Below are 25449 nucleotides of genomic sequence, written 5' to 3'. Positions count from 1 at the left end.
CTGGAAAAAGTAAAGAGAGAAAGGAAAGCTGGCAATTTTTCTCTGGTGGAGGGAGTAAGTTTATCGAGGAATAAGTGGCCTTCTATATCTTATAGCCAGAGAGGCCCTGGAAAGGCCCCTGTAGCAGCCCCAGAACTGAGACGACCGCGAGGAGCTGAGCGGGGTGCAGTGTCCCCTCCTGTCCTACTGGCGCACTGTCTCTAATTTGTTCCCACTGGCTACTGCCTGCCTGTGAGATTGCCAGCGTCAGCAAGTGAAAATACAGGATGCCCAGTTAAGTTGAATTTTACATGAAAATGAGTGAATTCTTAGGATAATATATTCCAGACATGCCCTTTCTTTTCCTTTTCCTTTTTTTTACCGGGGATTGAACCCAGGGGTGGATAACCACTGAGCAACACCCCCAGCCCTGTTTATGTTTTATTTAGAGACAGAGTCTCACTAAGTTGCTTAGGGCCTTGCTAAATTGCTGAGTCTGGCTTTGAACTTGAGATCCTCCTGCCTCATCCTCCCAAGTTGCTGGGATTACAGGCATGCACCTCCACACCCAGCTCCAGACATGGTCTCCTAACCAGCAGCCTCACTGCATCTTTCCACAACCTCTTCACAAGCACAATGTGGACCTATTGGCTTGAGTTTTAATGCTGCATGGAAAGACTCATTTCCCCGGAAAGGTCAGTAGGATCAATGACTGGCAGTTCCTGGGACGCACATGATGTAAAGATAAACACCCCATCTGGGCAGTTGGGAAGATTGCCTAGTTGCCTGCCTGTGAGGGTAGAGGCCATTCTTACAAGTTAGTGGGAAGAGAAGATGGCTGATTCCTTTTCTGTTTTTGTACCTGGGATTGAATCCAGGAGTGCTCTACCACTGAGCTATATCTCCAGTGCTTTTTATTTTTTATTTTTGAGACAGGGTCTCCTGAAGTTGCTGAGGCTGGTCTCAAATTTGAGATCCTCCTGCCTTAGCCTCCCTTGTAGCTGGGATTACAGTTGTACACCATCAAACAAATTCATTGTTTTAAAAAAAGTGATTTGAGCAGCTGGGGTTGTGGCTCAGAGGTAGAGTGCTCACCTAGCATGCGTGAAGCACTGGGTTCAATCCTCAGCACCACATAAAGTAAAATAAAGACATTGTGTTCACCTATAACTAAAAAATAAATATTAAAAACAATTAGAAAAAGTGATTTGAGGACAGATTTTTTTCTAAGTTTATGAATACTAAGCAAGGAAACTAGATGCATTTTGATTGAAATGACAAGTGAAAGAATATTTTTGTTCATGGGCTTAAAAAGCAGAGACATCTGGTTGGGTGTGGTGGCCATGCCTGTAATCCCTGTGATTTGGGAGACTGAGGCAGGAGGATGGCAAGTTTAAAGCCAACATGGGCAAGACCTTGTCTCAAGTTAAAAAAAAAAATAAAGGCACTGGGGCCGTAGTGGTGCCCCTGGGTTCAATCCTTGATATCCCTCCCTGCTCCTGACAAAAAAGCAGACACATCTAAAATATCTGGGAGTTTTTCTTATGAACAGCCACCCATAGATGATACGAGAAATTTTCTATTTTAGAGTAATCCTGTCTTAAGTTCTGCAACACTAGGGCATGGTTTTAGTAACAGAGATATGTACTTTCTATGACATAGAGCATATTGTAATCATGATTTGTTAAGACCGTTTTGCATGAAGAGGTCACCTCATTTAACCCTCCAAGCAGCATGGAGTCAGGCTCAGAGGTGCTGACTTGCCCCAGTCACACAGCTGGAGAACTCGGGTCTGAGGGAGTGAGAGTCCATGTTCTTTCCTCTCTTTCAGGCTGGGATCCCATTTGAATATGATTTATGACACTTTGGAGATGTGACGGCCCAGAAAAAAGGTGTATCCCATCTCAGAGCGCTCTGAACACACTGATGGCATTCTCCACAACTGGGTGGCCACTTGAAGAAGTGAGGAGAGTGGGATCCGAGTGGGTGCTGTGCATGAACGCATCTAGGCGCACAGACACCAAGTCAAGGATTGAGCATGTGAGCGAGGCTCCAGGGTGGCCAGCAAGAGGGACGTGTTTGTAGTTCTGCTCTGCTTAGAGAAGACTCAGCAGTCTCAGTATGGAAATTACAGAGAAGTTTGGGATAGATACTATCCTCTGTTTCTCTAAATCTCTTCTAAAATTTTAAAAAAACAGTTCAGCTTATGTTCAACTTTTCATCAACATGCCAACTGGGCATGGTGGCACGTTTGTAATCCTGGTAACTCAGGAAGATGAGGCAGGAGGATCTCAATTTCAAGACTAGCTTCAGCAACTTAGCAAGATCCTGTCTGAAAATAAAAAGGGCAGGGGACATAGCTCAGTGGTAGAGCACCCCTGGGTTCAATCCTAAGTCCAAGAAAAAAAAAATCCTCATGGTCCTGTTTGGAGAGTGGCGAGGAGCTGAGCAGGCTGGAGGCAGGGTCAGGACGGCCTGCTGGCCTCGAGCGCCCCACGCTCTCTTCTGAGCTGGGGTCTGGTGCTTTTAAGCTTATGTGGTTCATTGCCTACACCAGTGTCCTTGGTTATCTTTGCTCCTGTTTCTTTCCTGAGTTGTCAGCTCCCTGTTGAGACCACATTTGTTGGTGTTTCTCCCAGGCGTCTTCCTGTGACCCTCATGTGGTAGGCGCCATCCAGTGACTGATGGGAAGAGGCTGTTACTGAGGGGTAGCGGCAGAGGCCAAGAGGGTGAGCAGGGTGCAGAGCACAGGGTGCACTTAAGCCCTCAAACCTCCACCCTCACTTAGACCGGACCCAGACACGACAAGCCTGACCGACAGCCGCGGCTGTGCCGGCTCCTCTATACCCCAATGCCCGTCTCCTTCCCAGATGGCTGCCCTCAGCTCTGTCCCGACCCTTGTCCTGAGACTCCTGCTTCCACATACCTCTGTTCTCCGAGGCTGAGGAAAGCCAGAGCCCACTCAGGGACTGCATCTTCCAGGAGTGCAGAAGACACGAAAGGGGCTGGGTGACATTATTTGGAAGACAGTAGAAGTGCCATGTCTATCCATAGCTGATCCATAAATAAAATGACAGTTTCGTCTGAAAGCCGTTTTCCAGGCCAACCCTTCTCTGAAGGCCATTGTTGCACGTGCCCCAAGCAGGCTTCTGATTGGCTGCCCTCCCCCGCCACTCGGAGTGGCCCAGGGATCCAGCACAGGCTGGGTTTCAGGTTCTCTTGTCTAGACATGGGGAGCAGGGAAAGGGGACACTGATATCACCCCAAAGCAGTTTCCAAAGCTTTCTTCCTGACCACATGGAGGGTGACTAAAATGAGGCAAGAGCAGATTTTCACAGATGAGCATCTCCTGAGGGAGCAAGCGCCTCATTTTAGACAACGTTTCTGTCCCTCATCTATGGTGGTTCTGCTCTCTGAGCTCCAGTGACCTGTAGTCTACTGCAGCCCGAAAATGTTAATAGAAAATTACAGAAGTAACAAAGTCCCAGTTTTTGTATTGTAGTCTGCATAGCGCAAAGGAGCTCATGGTGCCCTATTCTGTCCTGAGATAAGGACCATCACTTTGTGCAGAGTATCCACCTTGTATATGCTATTTCCTCCATGGCAGATGAGACAGACCACACACACACACACACAATTTTTATTATAAGGTGTTGTTAATCTCTGTGATAAATATTTAATTTATAAATTAAACTTTATCATGGGTATGATGTACAGGAAGACAACAGATGATTTCAGGCATCCACTGGGGTCTTGGGGCACTCACCTCAGATAGGGGGCACCCACTGTTATGATTATGGCTTGCACTAGGAATACAGAATGTCCCAGTTATATATAATTCAATACTTCATTTCAGAGAGGTAAGTTTTTTAAATTGAGGAATTACATACTTCTGAAATGCATGCTTCTAGCCAAATTTACCCTAATTTAACCCAGGGGTGCTTTACCACTGGGTTTAATTTTTGTTTAGAGACAGGGTCTCACTAAGTTGCTGAGACTGGCCTCAAACTTGTGATCCTCCTGCCTCAGCCTCCCCAGTCTCTGGAATTACAGGTATACGCCAGTGTGCCTGGCTTGAATTTTCTTAATCCAGTGTGACACTGGCAAAACGTTTTTAAGAGGGTGGTATATTTTCTAACAGCTTAATCCACATTTGGATTTTCTAGCTGTTATTACTAATATCACAATAATTAACTTTTAAGGGCACATTTAAAAACTTGAATTAAAAATATAATTGAAAACTCAAACAAATGTTGTCAAGTAAATCCAGCCTTACAATTAAATTCACCATGCACTTCAAAATGTTGTGAAACATGGTTGCCTTGAGGAAAAAAATGGTTCACTTAATTATATTTGTTGAGTAAAATTTCATTATGGCTTGTTTCTGGAATACTCCTAAATACTCATCATGTGCTAGAAGCATGGTCCTGGATGCAGCAAGGTTCAGAGGTAGATAGGACTTGCAGGCAGTGATGAGGGCTCTGATCTCACCAACAGGTAGATCCATGAGCTGAGCAGCTTCCCTCCACCAGGTCCTTCCTCCCCTTGGGCCAGAGCAATGGAGTTGGTCTTCCATGCACTGAGACCTCTCCGAAAGCTTGAGCCAAAACAACCTTTTTCTCCTCTACGTTATTTATTTTTGTTGTTGTTGTTCTTTCATTGTAAGTCTAAGTTGTTTTTGTCAGGTATTTTGGTTGCAGCAATGAAAAGCTAACACGTGGTATAAGTTGAAAACCAGTCTTAGAATCATACCTCCTATAACTAAATAGACCCCTTAGGGAGGGAGCCAGTCTTAGCAAATGCCAGGGCTTTCTATTTCTGTTTTGTTATACAAACAAATTCTAGTAGAGACTTTGCCTTTAAAGAGGAACCTTGGCTTTCAGATCAATCCTAGGTTAACATCCAACCTTTTACTGTCATTTTAACAACTTAAAAAAAAATCCTGTTTACTATGAAGAAATAGCAGCATTGATGTGATTTGGATCAACATTTCCTTGAAATGAATGCCAAACCACAAAAAAGGATATGTTAAAGGCATATATATATTTTTTGCAGCTAAATCCAAACTTGCTAAGTCTAAAAAAGTACTTTTGAGTCTATGTTCAATTAAGTTTACTATTTTGTGAATTTTCTATATATTTTTAACACTCAGCATGAAGCAGGCACTGTGCTAAAACACTGTCTCAGTTCATCTTTACAACAATCTTATGAAGTCAGTACTACTATTCCTGTTTTACTTTTGTGTGTGTGTGTGTATGTGTGTATGTGGTGCTGGGGATTGAACCCAGGGCCTTGTGTATGCAAGGCAAGCACTCTACAAACTGAGCTATACCCCCAGCCCCCTCCTGTTTTACTTTCTTTTGAAAATAACAAATCCACCAGGCACAATGGTGCATGCCTAATCCTGGCAGCTCAGGAGACTGAGGCAGGAGGGTCTTGAACTTGAGGCCAACTGCAGCAATTTAGTAAGAACTGCACCAACTTAGTGAGACCCTGTCTCAAACAAAAGTAAAAAAATCTTGAAGATGTAGCTCAGGGGTAAAGTACCCTTGGGTCCAAGCCAGTACCTAAAGAAAATAAAAATGCCAATCTCAGAGACAAATGTTAATGAAATCTCAGTCCTATGTAGTAGAGGTGAGTTGAAACCCATGGCTATCAGACCTGGCATTGACAAAACTTATTCAATAAAGCCATAGATAAGAACTTGTTAGAAAATTGTGAGAGAATTCAATTCAACTACACTGAGTTGATCAAGTGATCTGTACCACTGTGGAAGATTGTTTCATGGAGTTCAGCATCTATAGTCAGAGTAGGACTTCCAGTACATAAATCTTTCCGAGTTTTTAAAAATAAATGTGTATTTAAACATTAGATTATGAGTTCCAAATGGCAATAAGAGTTTTTGACAGGCTACATTTTAGAGTCATTTAAATTTTAAGATTCAATAATGAGAGAGATTAAGCGTTTGGGGGCAGAAATGACAGATGAATTGTCAATGTTTTTAATATTTTCCCCCCACAGTGCTGGGGATGGAACCCAGGGCCTCATGTATGCCAGGCAAATTCTCTACCACTCGCCACACCCCAGCCCCAATATTCTTTTCCCCATCTTTTTTTAAAATCAAACTCATACATGCTAGACAAGAGCCCTACCTCTATTTCCCCACCTCAAATGCTTTTTTTTTTTTTTTTTTTTTGGTGGTGCTGGGGATAAATCCAGGGCCTGGTGCATGCCAGGCAAGTGACTGAGCTATACCCTAGTCCTGTGGATGACTTGAGGAGTACCAGGACTGCTTGTGATTGTAGCTAAATGCTACAATTTGACTGGCAAAGAGTGTTTTGGAGATCACAGGAAAGAGCAGGTTTTCATGAAAAGGAAGTAAAATATCAATTCAACATATATATTTTTCATTTCTATGCCCCATTTCATGTTTTTCCTAGATGCTTCACCTTGGAAACACACCTATGCCAAATAGCTGAATTTAATGGTATGGTTTATGAAACAAAGGCAATGATCTGACAGCTGAGAACCTCTTCACTTTTGCTTATGTCAAAATCTCTTCTCTTTTCCTCCTCAAAAATAGACTATGGTGAAGGGGTAGATGATAAAATTCAAGATTTTCAACTGCTAGTTGCCAATTTTCAGTCATAGTATATTACCCTAATTTAAAAAGTTCTTTGGCTGGGACACCCAAGTGTCAAGAATGTGTGTTTAGCATGTGCAAGACCCTATTTTCAACCTATCAAGTTATTTTGTCTCGCTTATTCAAATTTTGAAATAACTTGCTTTACTTATTCATATGACTATAGTTCTAACGAAGGTCAACTTTATTAGAACTTTTAGAAAAAAACCTCTGTACTCAAAATTGAAGCCAAAGCCGGGCACAGAGGCTCACGCCTGTAATCCCAGTGGCTTGAAAGGGTGAGGCAGGAGGATTGTGAGTTCAAAGCCAGTCTCAGCAAAAGTGAGGTGCTGAGCAACTCAGTGAGACCCTGTCTCTAAATTAAATACAAAACAGGGCTGGGGGTGTGGCTCAGTGGTCCTGAGTTTAATCCCCAGTTATCCCCCAACCCAAAATTGAAACCCAAATCAAACAGACTTGCATAATTCCAGTGTGGAGTAATCCATGCCCATCTCTCCTCACCTTGGGGAGGAAGGTTATAACATACACAGAAAGCCTCCTTGGGTCCCAGACACTCTGCTAGGCACTCAGTGCTCCAAGCCACAGCTCATCCATCACAGAACTGGGTTCAGATTCAGGCCATCTGACTCAGCTCTTCCTGCTATGTTACATTAGTTACAGAATATAATATACACATCTAACATTCTTCATGGCCCAGGTGCTGTGTTAAAATATCACCTCACTGGATTTGAGGTAAGCCTGGGCAACCTAGCAAGGCTCTGTCTCAAAATAAAATAAAATATGGGATGGGGATGTAGCTCAGTGGCAAAGTACCCTGGGTTCAATTCCCTGAACCAACAAAACACCTCTCCCCCCAAAAACACCAAACAAAACAAAATCTCAACTGATCTTTATAAGAATACTATTTTAAAAATCTGTAGCTGTAGCCAGGTGTGGTGGTACACATCCATAATCCCAGCGACTTGGGAGGCTGAGGCAGGAGGATCACAAGTTTGAGGCCAGCCTAGGCAACTTGGAAAGACCCTCTCTCAAAATAAAAAGGGTTGGGAATGTAGCTCAGTGGTAGAGTGCCCCTGGGTTCAATCCCCAGCCACCACCCTCACCACCAAAAAAAAAAAAAAAAAAAAAAAAAAAAAAAAAAAAAAAAAAAAAAAAGAAAATCCTATAGTTGTTCAAAAATTTCACATAATATGCAAAATAAATAAATAAAACGAGATTTTTCGTGTCAGGTCAAAATGTTCTCAGGTAGTGTGAAGTCATTCTGTGAGCTTACTCCACCACCCATTTCTCATCCTCTTCAGTATGATTTCCTTTCACTTGACCATCCTAAACTAAATAAGCAGAGCACATAGCCTTTCAGTGGTCTTTTAGCTTGCTCAATTTGTTTGTTCTTTTATATATATACTTTGTTGACTAAAACCGCAGGCTATGGGATGTATGACCAAGTATGGTTTATTATGGACAGATGGTAGAAAAAGTATTCCTAGTATCCACAGATAAGTTCCCTAAGTCATGTGTAAAGAGAAGACTGTTATTAAAATTTACTTTATTTTCTATGGAATCAAGCACTAGCTACCAGTTTCAGCAAGATTTTTGTTGTGCCTTCCAAATGTCAGCACAGCTAGCAATGCCTTAAAATAACCAAATAATAAGCTAGGTCCCAGTGGTTATGTCCACATCTAGGGTCGGGTGATCAGGAACTCTTTTATTTGATTGCTTTAGCTTTTAGTTCTTGGTTATATCTATAAAGAAGAGAGAAAGAAAAATAACCATCAGTAATAACAGATAAATTTATAGTAAGGAGAGAATAGAAAGCATATTCCATTTCTCTTTCCCAGTGGTCAGGTGGCTGTGTAGTTGCCAACAGTCTTCCCAGAAACCAGATAAGAACAGGCAGAAGTGATCCAAGGGCTCATCTGCATTTGATCTGTATCACAGATAATAAGATCCCAACTGCCAAGAAGTTTCAACATCTTACATGACAGATAGTTTCTTGTGCAAAAGTATTATTTTAATGAATATTTTCACTCTTGGGCTATACAAGACTATGACAAACGTGAACATATGCATAAAATTTATTAAAATCTGGTCAACTTGAATTTGTCACTTACTCAATAAGCATCTAACAATAAAATCAATTGGGAATGGGTTCTAGTTTAATCACTAGAAGTGATTTTTTTTTAAAAACACAGGTTAACAGGTTATGTTTACTGAAGCTAAGGACTGTTTTCTTAATTATCTTAATTAATTTTCTTAATTATTCAGAAAATTGAGCCAGAGTCTCTCCTCCATAACCCTCTGGATTTCACTTACTATCCTTCCCAGCTTATAACAAGTAGAAAATAGTTTAAGCTCAAGAAGGAACTTATCCCATAAGCCTATTGTGCTACACAGACTTCCAAAAGATCCTGATTGCAAACATTTGTTCATATTATCATTATTATTAGTCACTGACAAACAATGTTTACTGGTGAGTAAATGGCTTAAAAAACTTCCAGGGCTTTTGAAATATTTCCCAATGAAACCAGTGACTTTGTCCTAAATGTCATTTTCAAAACTTCATACATTTAAATCCTGCCTTATATATACTACTGAATGTGAACGATCAGAGATTTACATTGGAAATTACTTATAAGCCTCACACTTTAGATGCTGTCTTAATAATAAAAGGAACTGTATAAAAGGGCTATCCATGTAGACAATGCAGTTAGGTCTAAAAGCTAGGAAACATACTGTGTAACTGCTTTTAATTTATTTGTAAACCATACTTTTTAAGAAATGTTAAATTTCTGCTTCAGGCACATTCCTGTCCTAGCATTATATGTGAATCCTAAAAAAATTATGTTGCCATCTAGGTAGCTTCTGAAGCAGATACGAAAGTCGGTAGGCTTACCTCCAAATGCGAAAGAGCTGAGAGGCTCCTGCTGCCCCCACGAAGAAATTAACGGCAAACAGACTCCAATTTTTTGGTATAATTACAAGTGAGTACCTTGACCAAATAAACCCTATTGAAACAAAGTATTTGTTTAAAAAGCATACCCCCTGCTGCAATGACTTATCTGAATATTTCATATTAGAGTAAATAGATACAAAAGGACTATGGCAACAACGAGGTAGGAGGAAGGAGGAAATACTGATCTAATCTTCAAAAAGGTCTCTGATCCAGTGTTCCCCACGATCCCGAGTTCTTATGCTACAGGGAACCTTTACAGCACAAGAGAATATTAACTCTAATTTTTTTTCCTAATTATAAAAAAAATATGTTTGTGATAAAAATGTGAGAAACAAAAACCCATGGTGATACTTATGTCTAGCTACATTTCTCTGTCCCCTCCATGCATAATGCAGTGACTTCCTAGCGATAGATAACACTGTTAAATTCCTTTGCAAGTATTAAGAGTGTGTATATATTTTTAAAACTAAATTGTTAAATAAATGGATGTGAAACAAAAACAAAATAACTTATGTTGTTCATGGAATATGAAAGATATTAATTTAATTACCTGTGGCCATCAAAACAGCAGATTGAGCTGTGCTGAGTTTTTCTGCAGGTCTAGCCATATCAGCCAATCCAGCACACACCAACCCCTGAAAATGCACATACACGTAGAAAGAAAAAAGGCATAATAAGCGTGGCATAATGTTTTTCAATTTTCTGTCAATGTTATTCTGTTTTTTAAAAAATATTTATTTTTGTTTGAAGGTGGACACAATACCTTTGTTTTATTTTTATGTGGTGCTGAGGATCAAGCCCAGGGCCTCACACATGCTAGGTGAGCACTCTACCTCTGAGCCACAACCCCAGCCCCGTTATTCTTTTTTAAATGTGGAAGTATCAGAAAAGCTGTTATGATTTTAATTTTTTTTGCTAGGTCATTCAATATCAAAGTATATATGGTCATTTCTTCCATTAGGTTTTGAATACTGACTTTGTAAATTATCCCACTCTGTTCCACCATCAGTGTCACTCAGAGAAGTTAACAAGTCTTCACTAGAAGATTAGTTAGCTACTTTCTTGCAGAGATTAGAATACAAAATAAAACAATTTTTATTAATGAAAAATTCAGACCCAGAGTTAAAAAAAATCATTGAGATTTTATCTCCCCTCCTTCTTTTTCTCATTTTTCTTGAAGTATTTTAAGCAAATTCTAAGTATGTTATTAGAGAATGTTTTTAAGAAATTATTTCAGGTTTTTACTGAATTTCTAAAGGATGCTTTTGTATGAAAAATAGAAATCAGCAAAAGGTTCTGCTCCTTAATAGAACACAGAAATACTTATGAGTCCATACATAAATTTAAAACAAGAGCTGAGGATGTGGCACTGGGTTCGATCCTCAGCACCACATAAAAATAAAATAAAGATGTTGTGTCCACCGAAAACTGAAAAATAAATATTAAAAAATTCTCTCTTAAAAAAAAAACTTAAAACAAGTCCAATTGTTTTGGATTAATGAATCTAGTAGTTCAAGAAAGCAATGACTTTACTTTAAAACTTATCCCTCCTACACCCTCCTTCCAGGTCCCAATGTGTATTTTCTCTATTCCTTATTTGTTCTACCTCTTCTGCAGGGTGGAAAACTGCCCATCAGGGGAATAAAGGGACCGATTTCAATTATTCTGCAGGATCCATGCATTATTCTGTATGCTGTGGTTTGGATATGAGGTCCTCCTCTACCCCCAAACTCCAGTGCTACTCCAGAAATATTCAGAGATGAAGTGACTGGACTGAAAGCTGTAGCACAACCAGTCCATCCCAGTTTGAATGGCCTGACTGGGTGCTAACCGTAGGAAGGCGGGCACGGCTGGAGAAGGCAGTGGTCACTGGGGCCTGCTCCCTGAGGCCTGTTCCTTTCTCTCTCTGTTTCCCAGTGCCATGACTGAGAGCCCTCCTCCGTGGTACCCTTTTGCTATGATGTTCCACCTCACCTCAGGTCTACAGCAATGGCATTGGTGTGTATGGACTGAGGCCTCTGAAACCATGAGCCAAAATGAAGTTTTCCTCTCTGAGGTGGTTCCTGTCCGGTGTTCTGGGCACGGTGATACTAACTAACACGTGGTGGCTCACTGAGTATGTCCATGAAAACTCTTGAGTGGTATTCTGGCATTCTCTTTTGGAAAGAGCCAGCAGTTTATGACTTTTTATGTTCCCAGCACACATTTTATTTTCCTGGGGTATTAGTAATTGTTGTGTACCACAAAGGTCTTGATTTTCCTTTCCCATGGTTTCTTTCTCTTTCTCTCTCTCTTTTTTGAGACAGGGTCTCATTATGCTGCTCGGGCTGGGCTCAAGTGATCCTCTTTTCTCAGCCTCCAACCTGGCTGGTACTACAAGTGGTTGACATGGTTACCATGCCTGTCTTCCCATATTTAAAAAAAAAAAATCCCCGTCTACTTCTATATCATTCTAATCTCATAGAAATTATTTTACAAAATCTCATTGTGAATCTAATCTCCACTTCTTACTAGCTGTATGACTCTGATCTGGTTACATTAACCTATCTTAAATTCCTCACAAGTAAAATGAGAGTATTACTGCCTACCCTTGTGAGATTGACATGATGATAGAATGAAATTATGTGTCTGCATAAAGGAGTGCTCTTCTCTGCATCTTTCCCATGCTCCTTGTCAACTTCATTCTGAACTTCACTCACGTAACAGAACCACAGGTTCAGAAAGTGCTCACTTCAGGATTATGTGAGATATTCCCTGACACACTCAGAAAGCACCAGACTCAGTTTCTGTTTAAAGATGATGGAAGTAAGTGCTCAGAGCAAAGGCTTTGGAGTCAAACAGACCTGGATATTCAATCCTGACTCTGTCACTTACTAAAATTAGCATCTGTGGTCACTTTGTTCTTTGAACCCCAGAACCCTTACTTGGAAAACAGTGTTTTTGGATGAAGATTGAACAAGAGCTGTGTTCAGCAATCCAGCACAGACATGTGACATCTGGCAGACTCAAGCTAGCTCCCTTACTCTCATCAATTAAAACATGTTCTTCAAATGCCTGAAGCCCACACTTTTTTCCTGGCATCTGGTTATCTTCACTAGGTTTGGATAAATACTTATGAGATGGCTTAGAGTAAAATTCTTTCTTTTAGTATTTTCATACTTATTAAAAAACATATGCTAGGGTGGGGGATATAGCTCAGTGGTAGAGGGCTTGCCTAGCATGCTGAAAGGCCTGTAATCCCAGTGACTTGGGAGCTGAGGCAGGAGGACAGCAAGTTCAAAGCCGGCCTGGGCAATTTAGCGAAACCTAGGGATGTAGCTTAGTGGTAGAGAGCCCCTGGGTTCAAACCCCAGTACCAAGCAAAACAAAATAAAACTCCAAACCTACAAACTGGAACAAGAGCTCTCTCAAGGACATATGTTGAACATTCATTAGTTAGTTGGAATACAGCACTGTATCCTTGTATTCCCTTTTTAAAGGCCTCTGTTTCCCCTGGCAGTTAGAATTACAGCCTGACATGTGTGTGTCTGTTGCATTTTCTCATTTTCCAGTAAATCAATAAAACTTCTGCTTCCTTTTTCTCAAAACTCTGTCCTTGTTATTGGATCAGCATCAGGGACAAGGACTAAGCTTTCAGTACCACCAATCTACTATGTTAATAAGAAAAGTTAGTTTGGGGGTTCTACCCAGGTTAATGATTTCCTTGTCATAATTTTTTTTACTCTTTTTGATGAGATAGGTTCTCATTATGTTACCCAGGCTGGCCTCAAACTCCTGGGCTCAAGTGATCCTTCTGTCTTTCTTGCTGAGCTGGAGATGGAACCCAGGCCCTCTCAAATGCTATATCCTTAGACCTGTCCTAAGACTTTAGGATGAATCTGCATGTTCCTAGGGGCCCACAATTGTATTTTTTACTTTTTGGCACTGGAGAATGAATCCATAGACATTGTATCACTGAGCACAATCCTCAGCCCTTTCTATTTTTTATTTTGAGACAGAGTCTTACTAAATCACTGAGCCTGGTCTGGAACTTCTGCTCCTCCTGCCTCAGCCTCCCAGTTCCTGGGATTACAGGTAAGCATCATCACTCCTGGCTTGTATATTCTGATAGGAAATATGTTTCCCCAAAGGCCTGTTATCTAAGAACTTCAGAAAGATGTAAGTAGGTGGCATCCTCTGTGTAGTAAAAAAGATACATCCAAGAATATTTTCCAAAAAATCAGTTAGAGGTATACCAACAATAAAGTATATTTTCATAAAATTTACCTCAAATTAATAAAATCATAATGAGGAAATTTTTTTTTTCAGTAGATGCTGCAAAAACTCAGACTTACCCATTTCATAATTGGAGCCCAGAAGAAAACTGTTCTAGGGCCTGAAATAAAGAAGAAAAATTCAGGAATGAACCAAACACGTTACACATACATGTCTTTTAACAACCATTACCAAATTTCAAAAACCCAAAGATTTACCAATATAATAATTTTTACTATGCTTTCTGTATTACTCTGTATTTAACATTTAGAAAATTACCACAGTGTCACAGCATAAATCTGTCATGAAACTTGTTTGATCTTTGTCAATTACTTATACTTTTGTGATTCACTAACAACAGGCTAAGTTATAATGGAGACAGTTTGGAAACTAATTCCAAAGCTTTGCCTTGAACATGGAACTTAATGTTAATCATTGATAATCTTCCAGTTGGGAAAATGAAATTTATAATAAAGTTTTATAATATGAGATTCAGTAGATATCTGTGTATTCACTGATTTTATCAATATTTATAACCATAAATGACATCCTTCCATATATATCATAGTAAGAGTTTTTGCAAAATATCTATATATTCACTGGGTGTGGCAGTGCACACCTGCAATCCCAGCTGCTGGGGAGACTGAGGCCAGCCTCTCAAGTTTGAGACCAGCCTCAGCAACTGAGCAAGACCTGCAAAATAAAAAATCAAAAGGGTCGGGGATATAGCTCATTGGGTCGAGAGCCCCAGGGTTTGATCCCTAGTGCAAGACAAAAACAAAAACAAAACTACATATTCCACCATCCATGAACCTAATTTTTCTTCTTCACAGTGCTGGGGACTGAACTTAGGGCCTTGCACATGCTAGGTCAGCACTCTACCACTATATCCTCGGCCCAGTGAACCTAGCTTTAAAGTCCTCATGAGAAAGAGGAGAGACCAGAGACCACCTGTAAACTCATCAATAGCAGGTTTCATGTTTTTTTTAGTCACCATGTACCCACCTGCTTTGTGCAAAATGTTAAATAAATGCCTGAAGTATTGAAAATATTCTGGTTTCTAAGATAACTCAGTATTTGATGAGCATGATGTTTCAGAGCTACAAGGAAACTCAGGTCACTTCATCAGCAGACTACAACTTGCCCCTGTTGTGCAACTCTTAACTACTGCTCTTTATGTAACTCCTCCACATCACACACTGCTGCTCACCTTCAGGGGACACAGTGAGAGGACAGAAAGAGACTTTGTCCAGGGGAACTTAAAACACAACTAAACATAGCAAGTCCACTGAATACCAGGGCCATGAAAATGTTGTGTATGCTCTTACACACTGGATCAACAGAAGACATTTATGTCTTAATGTACAAATTAAGGAATTTTATGTAAGAGAACAGTGATTTATAAACAGTTTAATATCCTGTTATAGTCACAAGTTATTACTGCTGCCTTAATACTCTACTTTGCAAAAAAAATTTGCCTTTATGTGTCACAAAAATCACATCTAAAATGGTGCCATCATCCAAGTAGAACACCTTTTACTTTTTAATCTACTCCCAATTAACACTTCTCAAAAGCACTAGCAGGTGAGGATGCATTTGTTCTTTCCCCCAAAATAGTACTGACTCTCATTCATAACATGATGTTCTGTTCACACATGCTGAGATCACACTTAGATAAAACTGATTTAAACCCATTATTTGGAAACAAAGAAAACAATAAAAGATAATGAAGTGGAAAAAGCACTGAGCTGGGTAAAGAGCTGGGTTTAGTTCTGGGTCTAGTTTGTTGCAGACAGGGCCACCCTTCATTCATTCACCCACAGTATTCACTGTGTGACTTAGAGTGCCAGGCACTGGGGAGATGTTAGTAAATAAAAGATAGTGGTGGCTCTTAATAACCTAAGTACAGAAAGGCTATTGAAGTAAAATCATGTCTGGGAGCCAGATAAACACATTTCAGTGAAACTAAATTCTCAAGTGTTTCATCAAAGCCAAACTAGTTCACACCTTGGCAACAGCAAGGACCCAAATGAAAATGAGCCCAGGGACAACACCTGTTTTGGGTGCATTTTGACTGAATCAAATGTTAATTTTAACATTAAGCAGAAACATTTGACAAATGTAAAACTGGGCAGTCTGCTTTCTTTGCAAAATTTATTTATTGAGAAGTTTTAGAAACACATCCCAGGTAGTATTCCCAGCAGCCAAACTGGGGAACCTGCCTGGATCCTGGCTATGTGCCTGCCCACAACTAGAAATAAGCCAACTATGGAAAAAGGAAAAATGAACTTAATGTTATTAACTGCCTCCCAGTTTAATCAAATTGAAGAATTTGATTAAACTGGGAAGCAGTCGGATCGTTTCTCCCTTGGTCCTACGGAAGGAGTGACAATTAATAGAAAAAAAAAAACACAAAAAACAGTCAGGAGATGTATATATGTAGATGGAGCGAGGCTCTGCTGGCCAGAGAAGAAGCGAGTTTTCCAGCCTTCCAGCCAGAATAGTCTTTTAGTTTCCATTCTCAGCCTGAGGGAGTTTGGAACCTAGAACAATTTGGAGCTTTCCATTTCCAAAGGGGCTGTTTCAACAGTCTGAACTATAACTAGCCTCTAGCAATAAATATTAGCATGTTACACATTTTGTCTGTTCTTCAAAATTTAATATGGTTCTTGCTATTTTTTACTCTCAATTGAATTAACATCTTACAGTTAAATTCATTAACTCAATGTGATTTTTAAAAAATATTTGTTCTTAAGCTTTAGGTGAACACAATATCTTTATTTTACATTTATGTGGTGCTGAGGATCGAACCTGGTGCCTTGTGCATACTAGATGAGGGCTCTACCACTGAGCCACAACCCCACCCCTCAATGTTATTTTAATATAATAGATTTATAGTGTACTTTACCTGTCAGTTGTGTATCTACTTCCCTATCAAATTTATGGCTTCTCAAAACTTCTGGCCTCACTTTCACATTTGTATGAATATTAATGTTAAATAATTAGGAAAGTTAGCCAGCAGAGTTGAAAGTAGGTTATATTAACTGGAGTTTATTACTCTAGTATATACATGTATATATTATACAAATACACAGGTGTATGCATGTATACATATACAAGTAACCCCCTGTCCCCCAACAAGGATGGAATCCAGGGACTCATGCATACAAACGGATGCTCTACCTCTAAGCTAAGTTTCCAGTCCTTACAAACAACTTTTAAAATACACTTCTCTGTGAGCTCCACACCCATGAATTCACAAACAGCAGACTGAAAATTAAAAAAAAAAACAAACAAAAAACTGCACCTGTATTGAATACTTTTTATTTTTGTTTTAGTTGCCTAAAACAGCACAGTATAACTAATAGTTAAATTGTGTAGGTCACTGTAAGTAATCTAGGGATGACTGAAAAAATACACAGGAGGATCTGTATAGGTTATATGCAAATATCCTGCTATTTTATCTAAGGGATTTGAGCATTCTTGGATTTTGATGTGTAATGAAGTCTTGGAAGTAATCCCCTGTGTCTACCGAGGGGTGATTATAGATATGTAAAGGCTGCCATACATTTTTAAGTTGCTTATTTTCTAATTTAATTCTAAAGTCCTTCTACTGAAATCTAAATTTCCTTTTCTCCTCTTATTCTGCAAAGGAACTGTATACCATGTTTAGAATGATTTTTTGAACACTAGAAGATCATAGCACAGACCCTGTCTTCCCTATGGGCACAAACAACTAGAATCCTAAACATTGTTTTCTCAGAGATATCTGGAATGTGATCATTTTCATGTTATCCTGCCCACCTTCAGATTTTCCATATCTTAAGTTGTGGGATGAATCTGGAGACAGAGTTGGAACTATCAAGGAGTTCTAAAGCTGGATGATCTTACAAATGAGTGGGGGGAAAAATCTATCTCCAACTTCAGGTTTACTGTACTTATCCTCTCTCCAGTTCCCTAGGTTCTGTCACCACCATATCTAGAACTCTGGTCACATCACTTTCTATCTTCAACAAAATATGGAAAAAAATTCCTTTCCTTTTTAGTTATTAGACTGGAATTTCAAAAGAAACTTTTACCAATGAAAAAGGAATTTAAAAGAACATACAAAGGCACCAGCTTCCAGAATGTACATTTCTAATTCTAATCTAACTAGATTTCATACCAGGTCAGAGCATCTGGGCAGGGTGATTTTGTTCCCAGAGGACATTTGGCCCTCCTATATAGATTCCACCACCGAGGCGGGGGAGGTGCTGCTGCTGCTGTCATCCAGGGGTTAGAGGCCTGGAATACTGCTACACATCCTACAATGCAGGGGACAACTGCCACAGCAAAGGCTCATCCAGGTCAAACCGTCTATGGTGCAAGGTTAAGAAACTCTGGCTTCCAGAGACTAATAAGTTAGGCAAACACTCAACTAGTTTCATTTTTTTGGTACTAGAGATTTAACCCAGGGCGCTTTACCACTGAGCTGTATCCCCAGTCCTTTTTGCTTTTTTTTTCCCTCTTACTTTTGAGTCAGGGTTTCACTAAATTGCTGAGGCTGGCTTTGAACTTCTGATTCTCCTGCCTCAGCCTCCTCCTCTCAGCTTCTGGAGTCACTGGGATTACAGGTGTGGGCAGCCTCCAGGCTTTTGGTTTCACACTGTTTGAGATTGTACTTCAGCCTACACTGTCCCCTCCCAATATTCGGCCCTGTTTTCACCTAACTCCATCTTTCAAACACTCATCTGAGCTTTCTCTCACAGAAGACCTCCTCCGGTGAAATGCTCCTTCTCTCAACTACTAAAGTAGCCTGTACATTTTCCTGTTGTTTTCTATACTCATCAAATCATTATGCCATCTGTTACTTAACCGACAATAACTTCCTTAAAAACAAGGACTGCTGTCTAATCTTCCTAGACAAACAGCCATGTATTTGTCAACAGAATTGCATTGGATTAACCATGTTCAGGATGGAGGTGGATCCAAGATAGCTCATCTTCAGGTGTGACCCAGATTGCCTTCACACCGCCTCCTACTCAAGGCTAGGTCTGCTCTCTCAGACCACAGGGTATTCTTCTCCTAGCCATAATGTGCTGATCCTATAATTGAACTCCTTCAAGTCTCCATCTAGGCCATGCTTCTGGAATTGCTGTCATGACAGCTGAGTCATTTCTCTTTGACGCACACAGAACTTCTGGATCATGTACAGTGCAAATACCAAGTTTATTTCCTGTTCATGCGGGGAGCTCGGCTCAGGCTCAGGTCAGTCAGCACACTGCTGCCGCCTCTGGCTGAGTGTGCTCATGGCTACTCTGGATTCCTCTGCAGGCGCTGCTCTTCCTATCATTAAACTAATGTTTCTTCTTCTGTCACCCCAAACTGTTTCCTGGATAATGTCTCCAGATTCTGGTTTCTTCTTTTTCTTTTTTTAAATAAATATACCTATATAGCTATAGCTTAGAGAGAGAGAATTTTTTTTAATATTTATTTTTTAGTTTTCGGCGGACACAACATCTTTGTTGGTATGTGGTGCTGAGGATCGAACCCGGGCCACACACATGCCAGGTGAGCGCGCTACCGCTTGAGCCACATCCCCAGCCCCAGATTCTGGTTTCTTTACAAGTTTAATGGTTCATTCTATGGGGTTAACCAACAGCCAAGCTTTTCAGTAGGTTTGCCTGGTAACTAATTTACTCAATGCTCCAAGCTACTTTAAAATATTAACTATGTACCAGCCCTCTACCAAAACAAACAAGAACAAAAAAAACTTCAAACATGAAATGATGGTGGCTAGAACTCTGGACCAACAGGGGCATTTTTAAACAATGAAAACAAACCCTAACTTAGTTTAACAAGTGCAAATAACTAACAGAAAAACATTGGTAGCAAATATATAACACAATCTAAGTTACTGTTTTTTCTGAGATACCAGAGACTACTTACAAGTAACAGGTAATCAGAGGTGGATACCTATATATACACACAAATAGTGTTTTCTTAATTCTTAAAAAAAATGTGCTTACATAAGTGTGCTTACATAATTTCTCTGAAAATTTCAGAGAAAACTTATTTTTACCTTAATGAATTATTTCCTGCCTTAAAAGTAAATAATAAAGTCAAATAAATTCAGATACAGAAGCTGTTTTCCAGAAACAAGCTATCTGCATGTAACAATCAGTCTGTCACTGGACACACAGTGAGAACACATCCCAACTTACTTCAACAGGCCTAAACAGAAAGTTTTGACAAAACAAAGCATTTACAAATGAATGTTACTCAAATAGCAACAATGTTACATATATTATTATAGACCTTGAAAAAAAAAAAGGGTTTGGACTCTGTACCATGTCATAGTTATTCTCATAGAAGAACATAAAAATAAATGAGATAATTATGGTATTTGAAGTGCTTATATCACCTTATTATCAGGATAAGTAAAAGTAAAAATTAACTGTTAATATCTATTAAGATAAATGCAATAACTTGATTAAGTGCAAAATTTGAATTGCTAAAAATAAACTGAGTGAAACAAAAATCACCTCATATGATGTCATCTTAAAGCCCAAGATGAAAGGAAATGTGTCCCTATCAGATATAAATGTACATTCTTTCTTAAAATGTATATATTTTTTAGTTGTAGATAGTCCCAATATTATAATCTATCTATCTATTTATTTATTTATTTAATGTGGTGATGAGTGCCTCACACATGTGAGGCAAGTGCTCAACCCCTGAGCTACAACCCCAAACCATTAATGTTCATTCACTTAGATAAAAAATTAACAATATATTTCACCTTGTTTCTTAAAACTCTACTTTTTGGAACCGGGTATGGTGGTGTACACCTTTAACCCTAGTGGCTAGGGAGGCTGAGACAGGAGGATGGAAAGTTTAAGGACAGCCTCAGTAACTTAGCAAGACCTTGTTCTCAAAATAAAAAATAAAAAAGGCTGGGGATATACCTCAGTGGTAAAGTGCCCCTGGGTACAACCTCCAGTACCAAAAACAAACAAACAAACAAACAAACAAAACCCCTCTATTTTTGGAAATTGAAAAGGCCTCAAACTGACAATTTAGAAACATCATACAAGCATATCTTCTCCCTCTCCCCCCTCTATATGTATATATAAAACTATGAGCCATTTAAGAATAATAAACAATACAGAGACTATTATTATGGCTTTTTTTCTCTTGTGTCTTACTGTCTTAAAATTAAATTGATGTTTTTTAAAGTTTAAGTTTTCATAAAAGAATTTAAGAAATTCTCCAGATGAATAGCAGAACCAAATAATAACAGACAAAAATTTTCAAACAAATTAACAAATCTAGTTTTCATGCACACACTTTGACAAACCAAATTTTACTTCCTAATTTGTTCTTCTGAAAAGAATTACTTAGTAAGATATTATATGACTTTGAGAAAGTAGGTCATGTGTATATGTGATTCCTTCCTCAAGGAAAGCTTCCTCCTTGGAAAGAACAGGTGATTGACACATACACATCCAGACACATCCAGACACTAAACTGAGGCATTCACTATGTTCCATGTGAAAAAAATTTCTTATTAAAACCTTGGAGGGGCCTGGGGTTGTGGCTCAGTGGTAGAGCGCCTGCCTTGTACATGTGAGACACTGGTTTCGATCCTCAGCACCACATAAAAAATAAATAAATGAAGATATTGTGTACATCTACAACTAAAACATACTTAAAAACAAAATCTTGGAGGCCATATAAATCATTACCTTCCCACTACCTCTTCTCATACCTTTCATACCATTACTCTATCACTTGCTACCTTTTTATTTCATATTATTAGTTCAAATCACAAACATAAAAATTACACATTAATGCAGATGTGATGTTTTCCCCCATGTGTACATTGTGTAATGTTTAAATCTGGGCAAACATATCTACCTCCTGAAACATTTGTAACTTATGGTGAAAACATTCAAGATCTTTTCTTGTATTATTATTATTTTTTTGAGATGTCCAGTACCCAACTGTTACCTATAGTCCACCCTGCTGTGCAATGGTACACCAAACTCCTTCCTCCTATCCAATGTAACTGGTATCCATTGTTTAACCTTCCCTATTTCTTCCTCTCCCCTTCCTTTGCAACACCCCTTAGTTCCTTAGTCCTGTGCAAGTCCACCTGTTAACTATCATGTGACCAACTACAGGCACATGTCCTTAGAATCTGTAAAGCTTAGACTTTGACACAGATACTGACTGCCAAAAATTACTCATTTTTATTTTGCAAAAGCTAGTTCTTATCTAATGCTAACAACATGACTGGGCTACTGTTTCATCAGCTCAATCCACTCTATTTTGTAACTCACACATAACAAGCAAAGCAATGACATCTGTTTAACTGATAATGTCTTTTCCCCTAGTGGTAGGTAATCCATTTTAATTACTATGATGAAATATTCAAGAAAAGAGGTTTATTTTGGCTCACAATTATAGGGGTGCAAGATCTAGGGGCCTTATCTGGTGATGGCCTTGCTGACAAACTCCTGAGGTAGGAAGGCTGGAATGTTACATGATCCTAGAATTTTGAGGCCTTTCATGCATTTGCCTCTATGTTCCTGGCACATCATGATCTACATCTGTTAAAAAAAAATAATTCTGACTAAAGGTGCAACCTAGTCAGGTTCCACAGCAATAGATAGAGAGCTCGTGTCCACATGTGCATGTCTGGTCCCTGTTCTTACACCCACCAAGAGTCAGTCATGGCACTCTGTCCTACTACCTTTATCTACTCCTCGTCACTTACCATAGCACCAACTAAGCTTTTAATAAACACTGGGCAACTGACTTTCAAGTATTCTCTGAAGCATACTTGGAGATAGCCATGCAGGTCTGGAGGATAGCCATACAGGTGATTAGTTTGGAGCCACATACTTTAACATACAGTCAGGCAGTGGTGGGGAGGGAGTGACATCCCCGAGTTGAGGAACCTGACTAGGTCGCACCTTTTGTCAGAATTCTATTCTTTTTTATAGAGGCAGATCATGATGTGCTGGAAACACAGAGGCAAAGACATGAAGGCCTAAAGATACTGGATCATGTAACATTCCAGTACACAAAAACATATTCTTGTTGCTTGTCTAGATATCCATGTTAGTGATAAAAAGAAATCTCAAAGAGCTGGGGATATAGCTCAGTTGAAAGAGTGTTTGTCTTGTACGCACAAGGCTCTGGGTTCAATCCCCTGTACCACAAAAAATTTTTTAAAAATCTCAAAAATTTAGAATCAGCAATGTGTTATTTCCAGCAATTAATATTTAGCCTTCCATAACATTAAAAAAATTTCTTGTATGGGAATTTAGTCTAATGCTTAAAGGGTGATTCAATAACAATACGACGCAAAATAGTATGTTAAAACCTTTGAATATTTACTCTGCATAACTCTTAGAAAAAGAACCAATGTTTCCTCAGATTTTATCTAAGACTAATAGTCAGCAGTCATATTTTTGTGCTTCTCTATTTCTACTTTGGTTTTCCTCAACTTTTTAATCATAAATAACTTCAGAAATAGATATCTTTACTCTGCATCTTGTTCAAAAGCTCAGATGAGAACCAACTTTTGTTGAGAGTTGAAGGGCAAACACATGTTTTGCAGACATTACATCATTTCTCAAAAATACTTAAATGGTGATAATTATTATCCCCATTTTATAGAGTAGAAAATAAAGGTTGAGAAATTTAAGATTAAGATCACATGGGCAAGACTCAACTTAGTCTCACTTTCTAGCCTTTGTTCCTTCCAATACTCTGAAATGGATTAAAATAACCGAACCAATTCAAGAAATGTTCAGGTGAAACAATCTATTCTGAAAGATAAGTAATTCTAAGCAATAATTACATGTGACTAAAAGCCAAGACCTTGGAAAAAGATCAACGGAAGACTACATCATCAAGAAGAAATAAAGACAACTTTCTAATTCTGTATTATTTTTAGTAGTTTAAAATTGTTCCTCCTCTATCCTATCAAAATTGTTGACTCTGCAATGCCCATATCATTTCAAAATTATGCCTAACCCCCCAAAAGTCTTTGCCAAAAAACACAAGCATAATTCTAAAAGTCTAAGTGCAAAAACAACTAAAAGACAAATAAACCAAATACACTTCCTAATCAATAACCATCTCTCCTTAAAGATTAGTTTTATAATGGGTTCAGTATTATAGTAAATAATATTTTGGATTAAACTAAAGTATAATTCAGAGGAATATTTCAACACATTATCAAAATGGAAATCATATTTAGCAACCATATAGGATTCCAGAGGGCTGCTTCATAGTCGAATATGGGTAGAACTAAAAGTGGGAAAAACCCCACATTTTCAGTAGCACTTACATCTCTCAATTTAAAACAAGCTTTCCTTTGCTAAATTTTATGCTTGAAAAAGACCTCAGAATATATCTGATTTTAGTCCCCAGCCAAGTATCATTAATTCCCCTTATATGGGAAATAACCGAATTGTAGGTCTTGAATAAATAGCTGAAGGAATCGAGAGCTGCCAGTTTCTTACAGAATTATCATCATCATCATCATCACAAGGACACTGTTTTCCGGTGGGACCAGAGAGAGCGGACCTCTAGGGAGCACTGACCAACCATCGAGCACGCACCTTTGATTCTCACACCCGCCACATCCCAGGCACTGAGACCTGGGGTTCTGCCCAAGGTCACCCTAGCAAGTGGCGGCGCCGACTGCACTCAGATCGGTCCCGGGGATGCTAGGGGCGGCCGAGGCTGGCCCGACGCCGGCCCGGGGGCTCGCCCTGCCGGCCGCAGCAGGTGGCGGAGCACGGCCTCCCCGGGCCCCGCGCAGGCCACCTGCGCGGCCCTCGCCCCCGCGAGCGGCGGCCGCCGGGGAGGAGCCCGGTGCGGGAGAGGTGCCCGGCGGCGGCGCGCCAAGGTCGCGGGCCGCGGACGCGGGCCGCGCGCTGCGGCGTGTCAGCGGGCTCCGAGGGCCGGGGAGGGCCGCGGCGGCCGGGCCGTACCTGCCGGGTGGTTGTACAGCGGCCGCAGCTTCTCCGGCAGCATCAGCTCCACCTTATCCAGGAGCCGGTGGTAGCTGGCCCGCAGGCCGCGGGCGCCGGCGGCTGCCATCTCGGCCGCTGGGCGATCGCGGGCAGTGGGGCGGGAGCGCCGCCGTGTCCTGGTCCCCGGCTGGCGGCGGAGGAAAGCTCCTCACGTTCCCTGCCACGGAGCCTCGCGGACGCCTCTGCCCAGGACGCCCTTCCCGAGGCTCTGCCCACCCGGCGAACCTCCCAGGGCCCGCGCCCAGCGCCGGCAAAGGGGCGGGGGCTCTGCGACAACCCACCCTCTCCAGCAAGCGACCCGGCGACGGAGGAGGAGTCATGGCAACAGGTGTGGGGACCGCCCCGCTAAGTCCGCCCAGAGCCGGCCGGCAGCGCGCACGCACGGGCCCCTCCGCCTGCAGCGATTGGCGCCCTCCGCGGCGCGGGCGGGACGGGAAGCCCGGGCTTCTCCTTCCTGTCCGCGCGGCCATGATGGAGAAGGGAAAGTGAAGCTCGTCTGGCTGCACTGCCCCTTCGCTTTCAGGAACGAGGCCCGCAGTTAACATGGGCTTTTCGGGCCTTCCGTGCCCGCACTAAAGATGACA

General features: G+C 40.4%; 1 protein-coding gene across 1 annotated transcript; it reads right to left on the bottom strand.

Moving 5' to 3' along the window:
• Positions 1 to 8151: 8151 nt before the first annotated feature.
• On the bottom strand, positions 8152 to 25165 carry MPC2 (mitochondrial pyruvate carrier 2). Its single transcript, XM_081297538.1, has 5 exons — positions 24824 to 25165; positions 13910 to 13950; positions 10126 to 10210; positions 9516 to 9627; positions 8152 to 8364 (listed from the first exon to the last, which is right to left on the bottom strand). Exons 1-5 carry the CDS (start codon positions 24930 to 24932, stop codon positions 8328 to 8330), a joined length of 384 nt encoding a protein of 127 aa, XP_081153664.1. The 5' UTR covers positions 24933 to 25165; the 3' UTR covers positions 8152 to 8327.
• Positions 25166 to 25449: the final 284 nt, after the last annotated feature.

Source organism: Spermophilus citellus (genome assembly GCF_964194105.1).
Source record: "Spermophilus citellus genome assembly, chromosome: 6".
In the NCBI taxonomy this organism is placed as follows: domain Eukaryota; kingdom Metazoa; phylum Chordata; class Mammalia; order Rodentia; family Sciuridae; genus Spermophilus; species Spermophilus citellus.
This window is presented reverse-complemented; position numbering and strand designations above follow the sequence as displayed.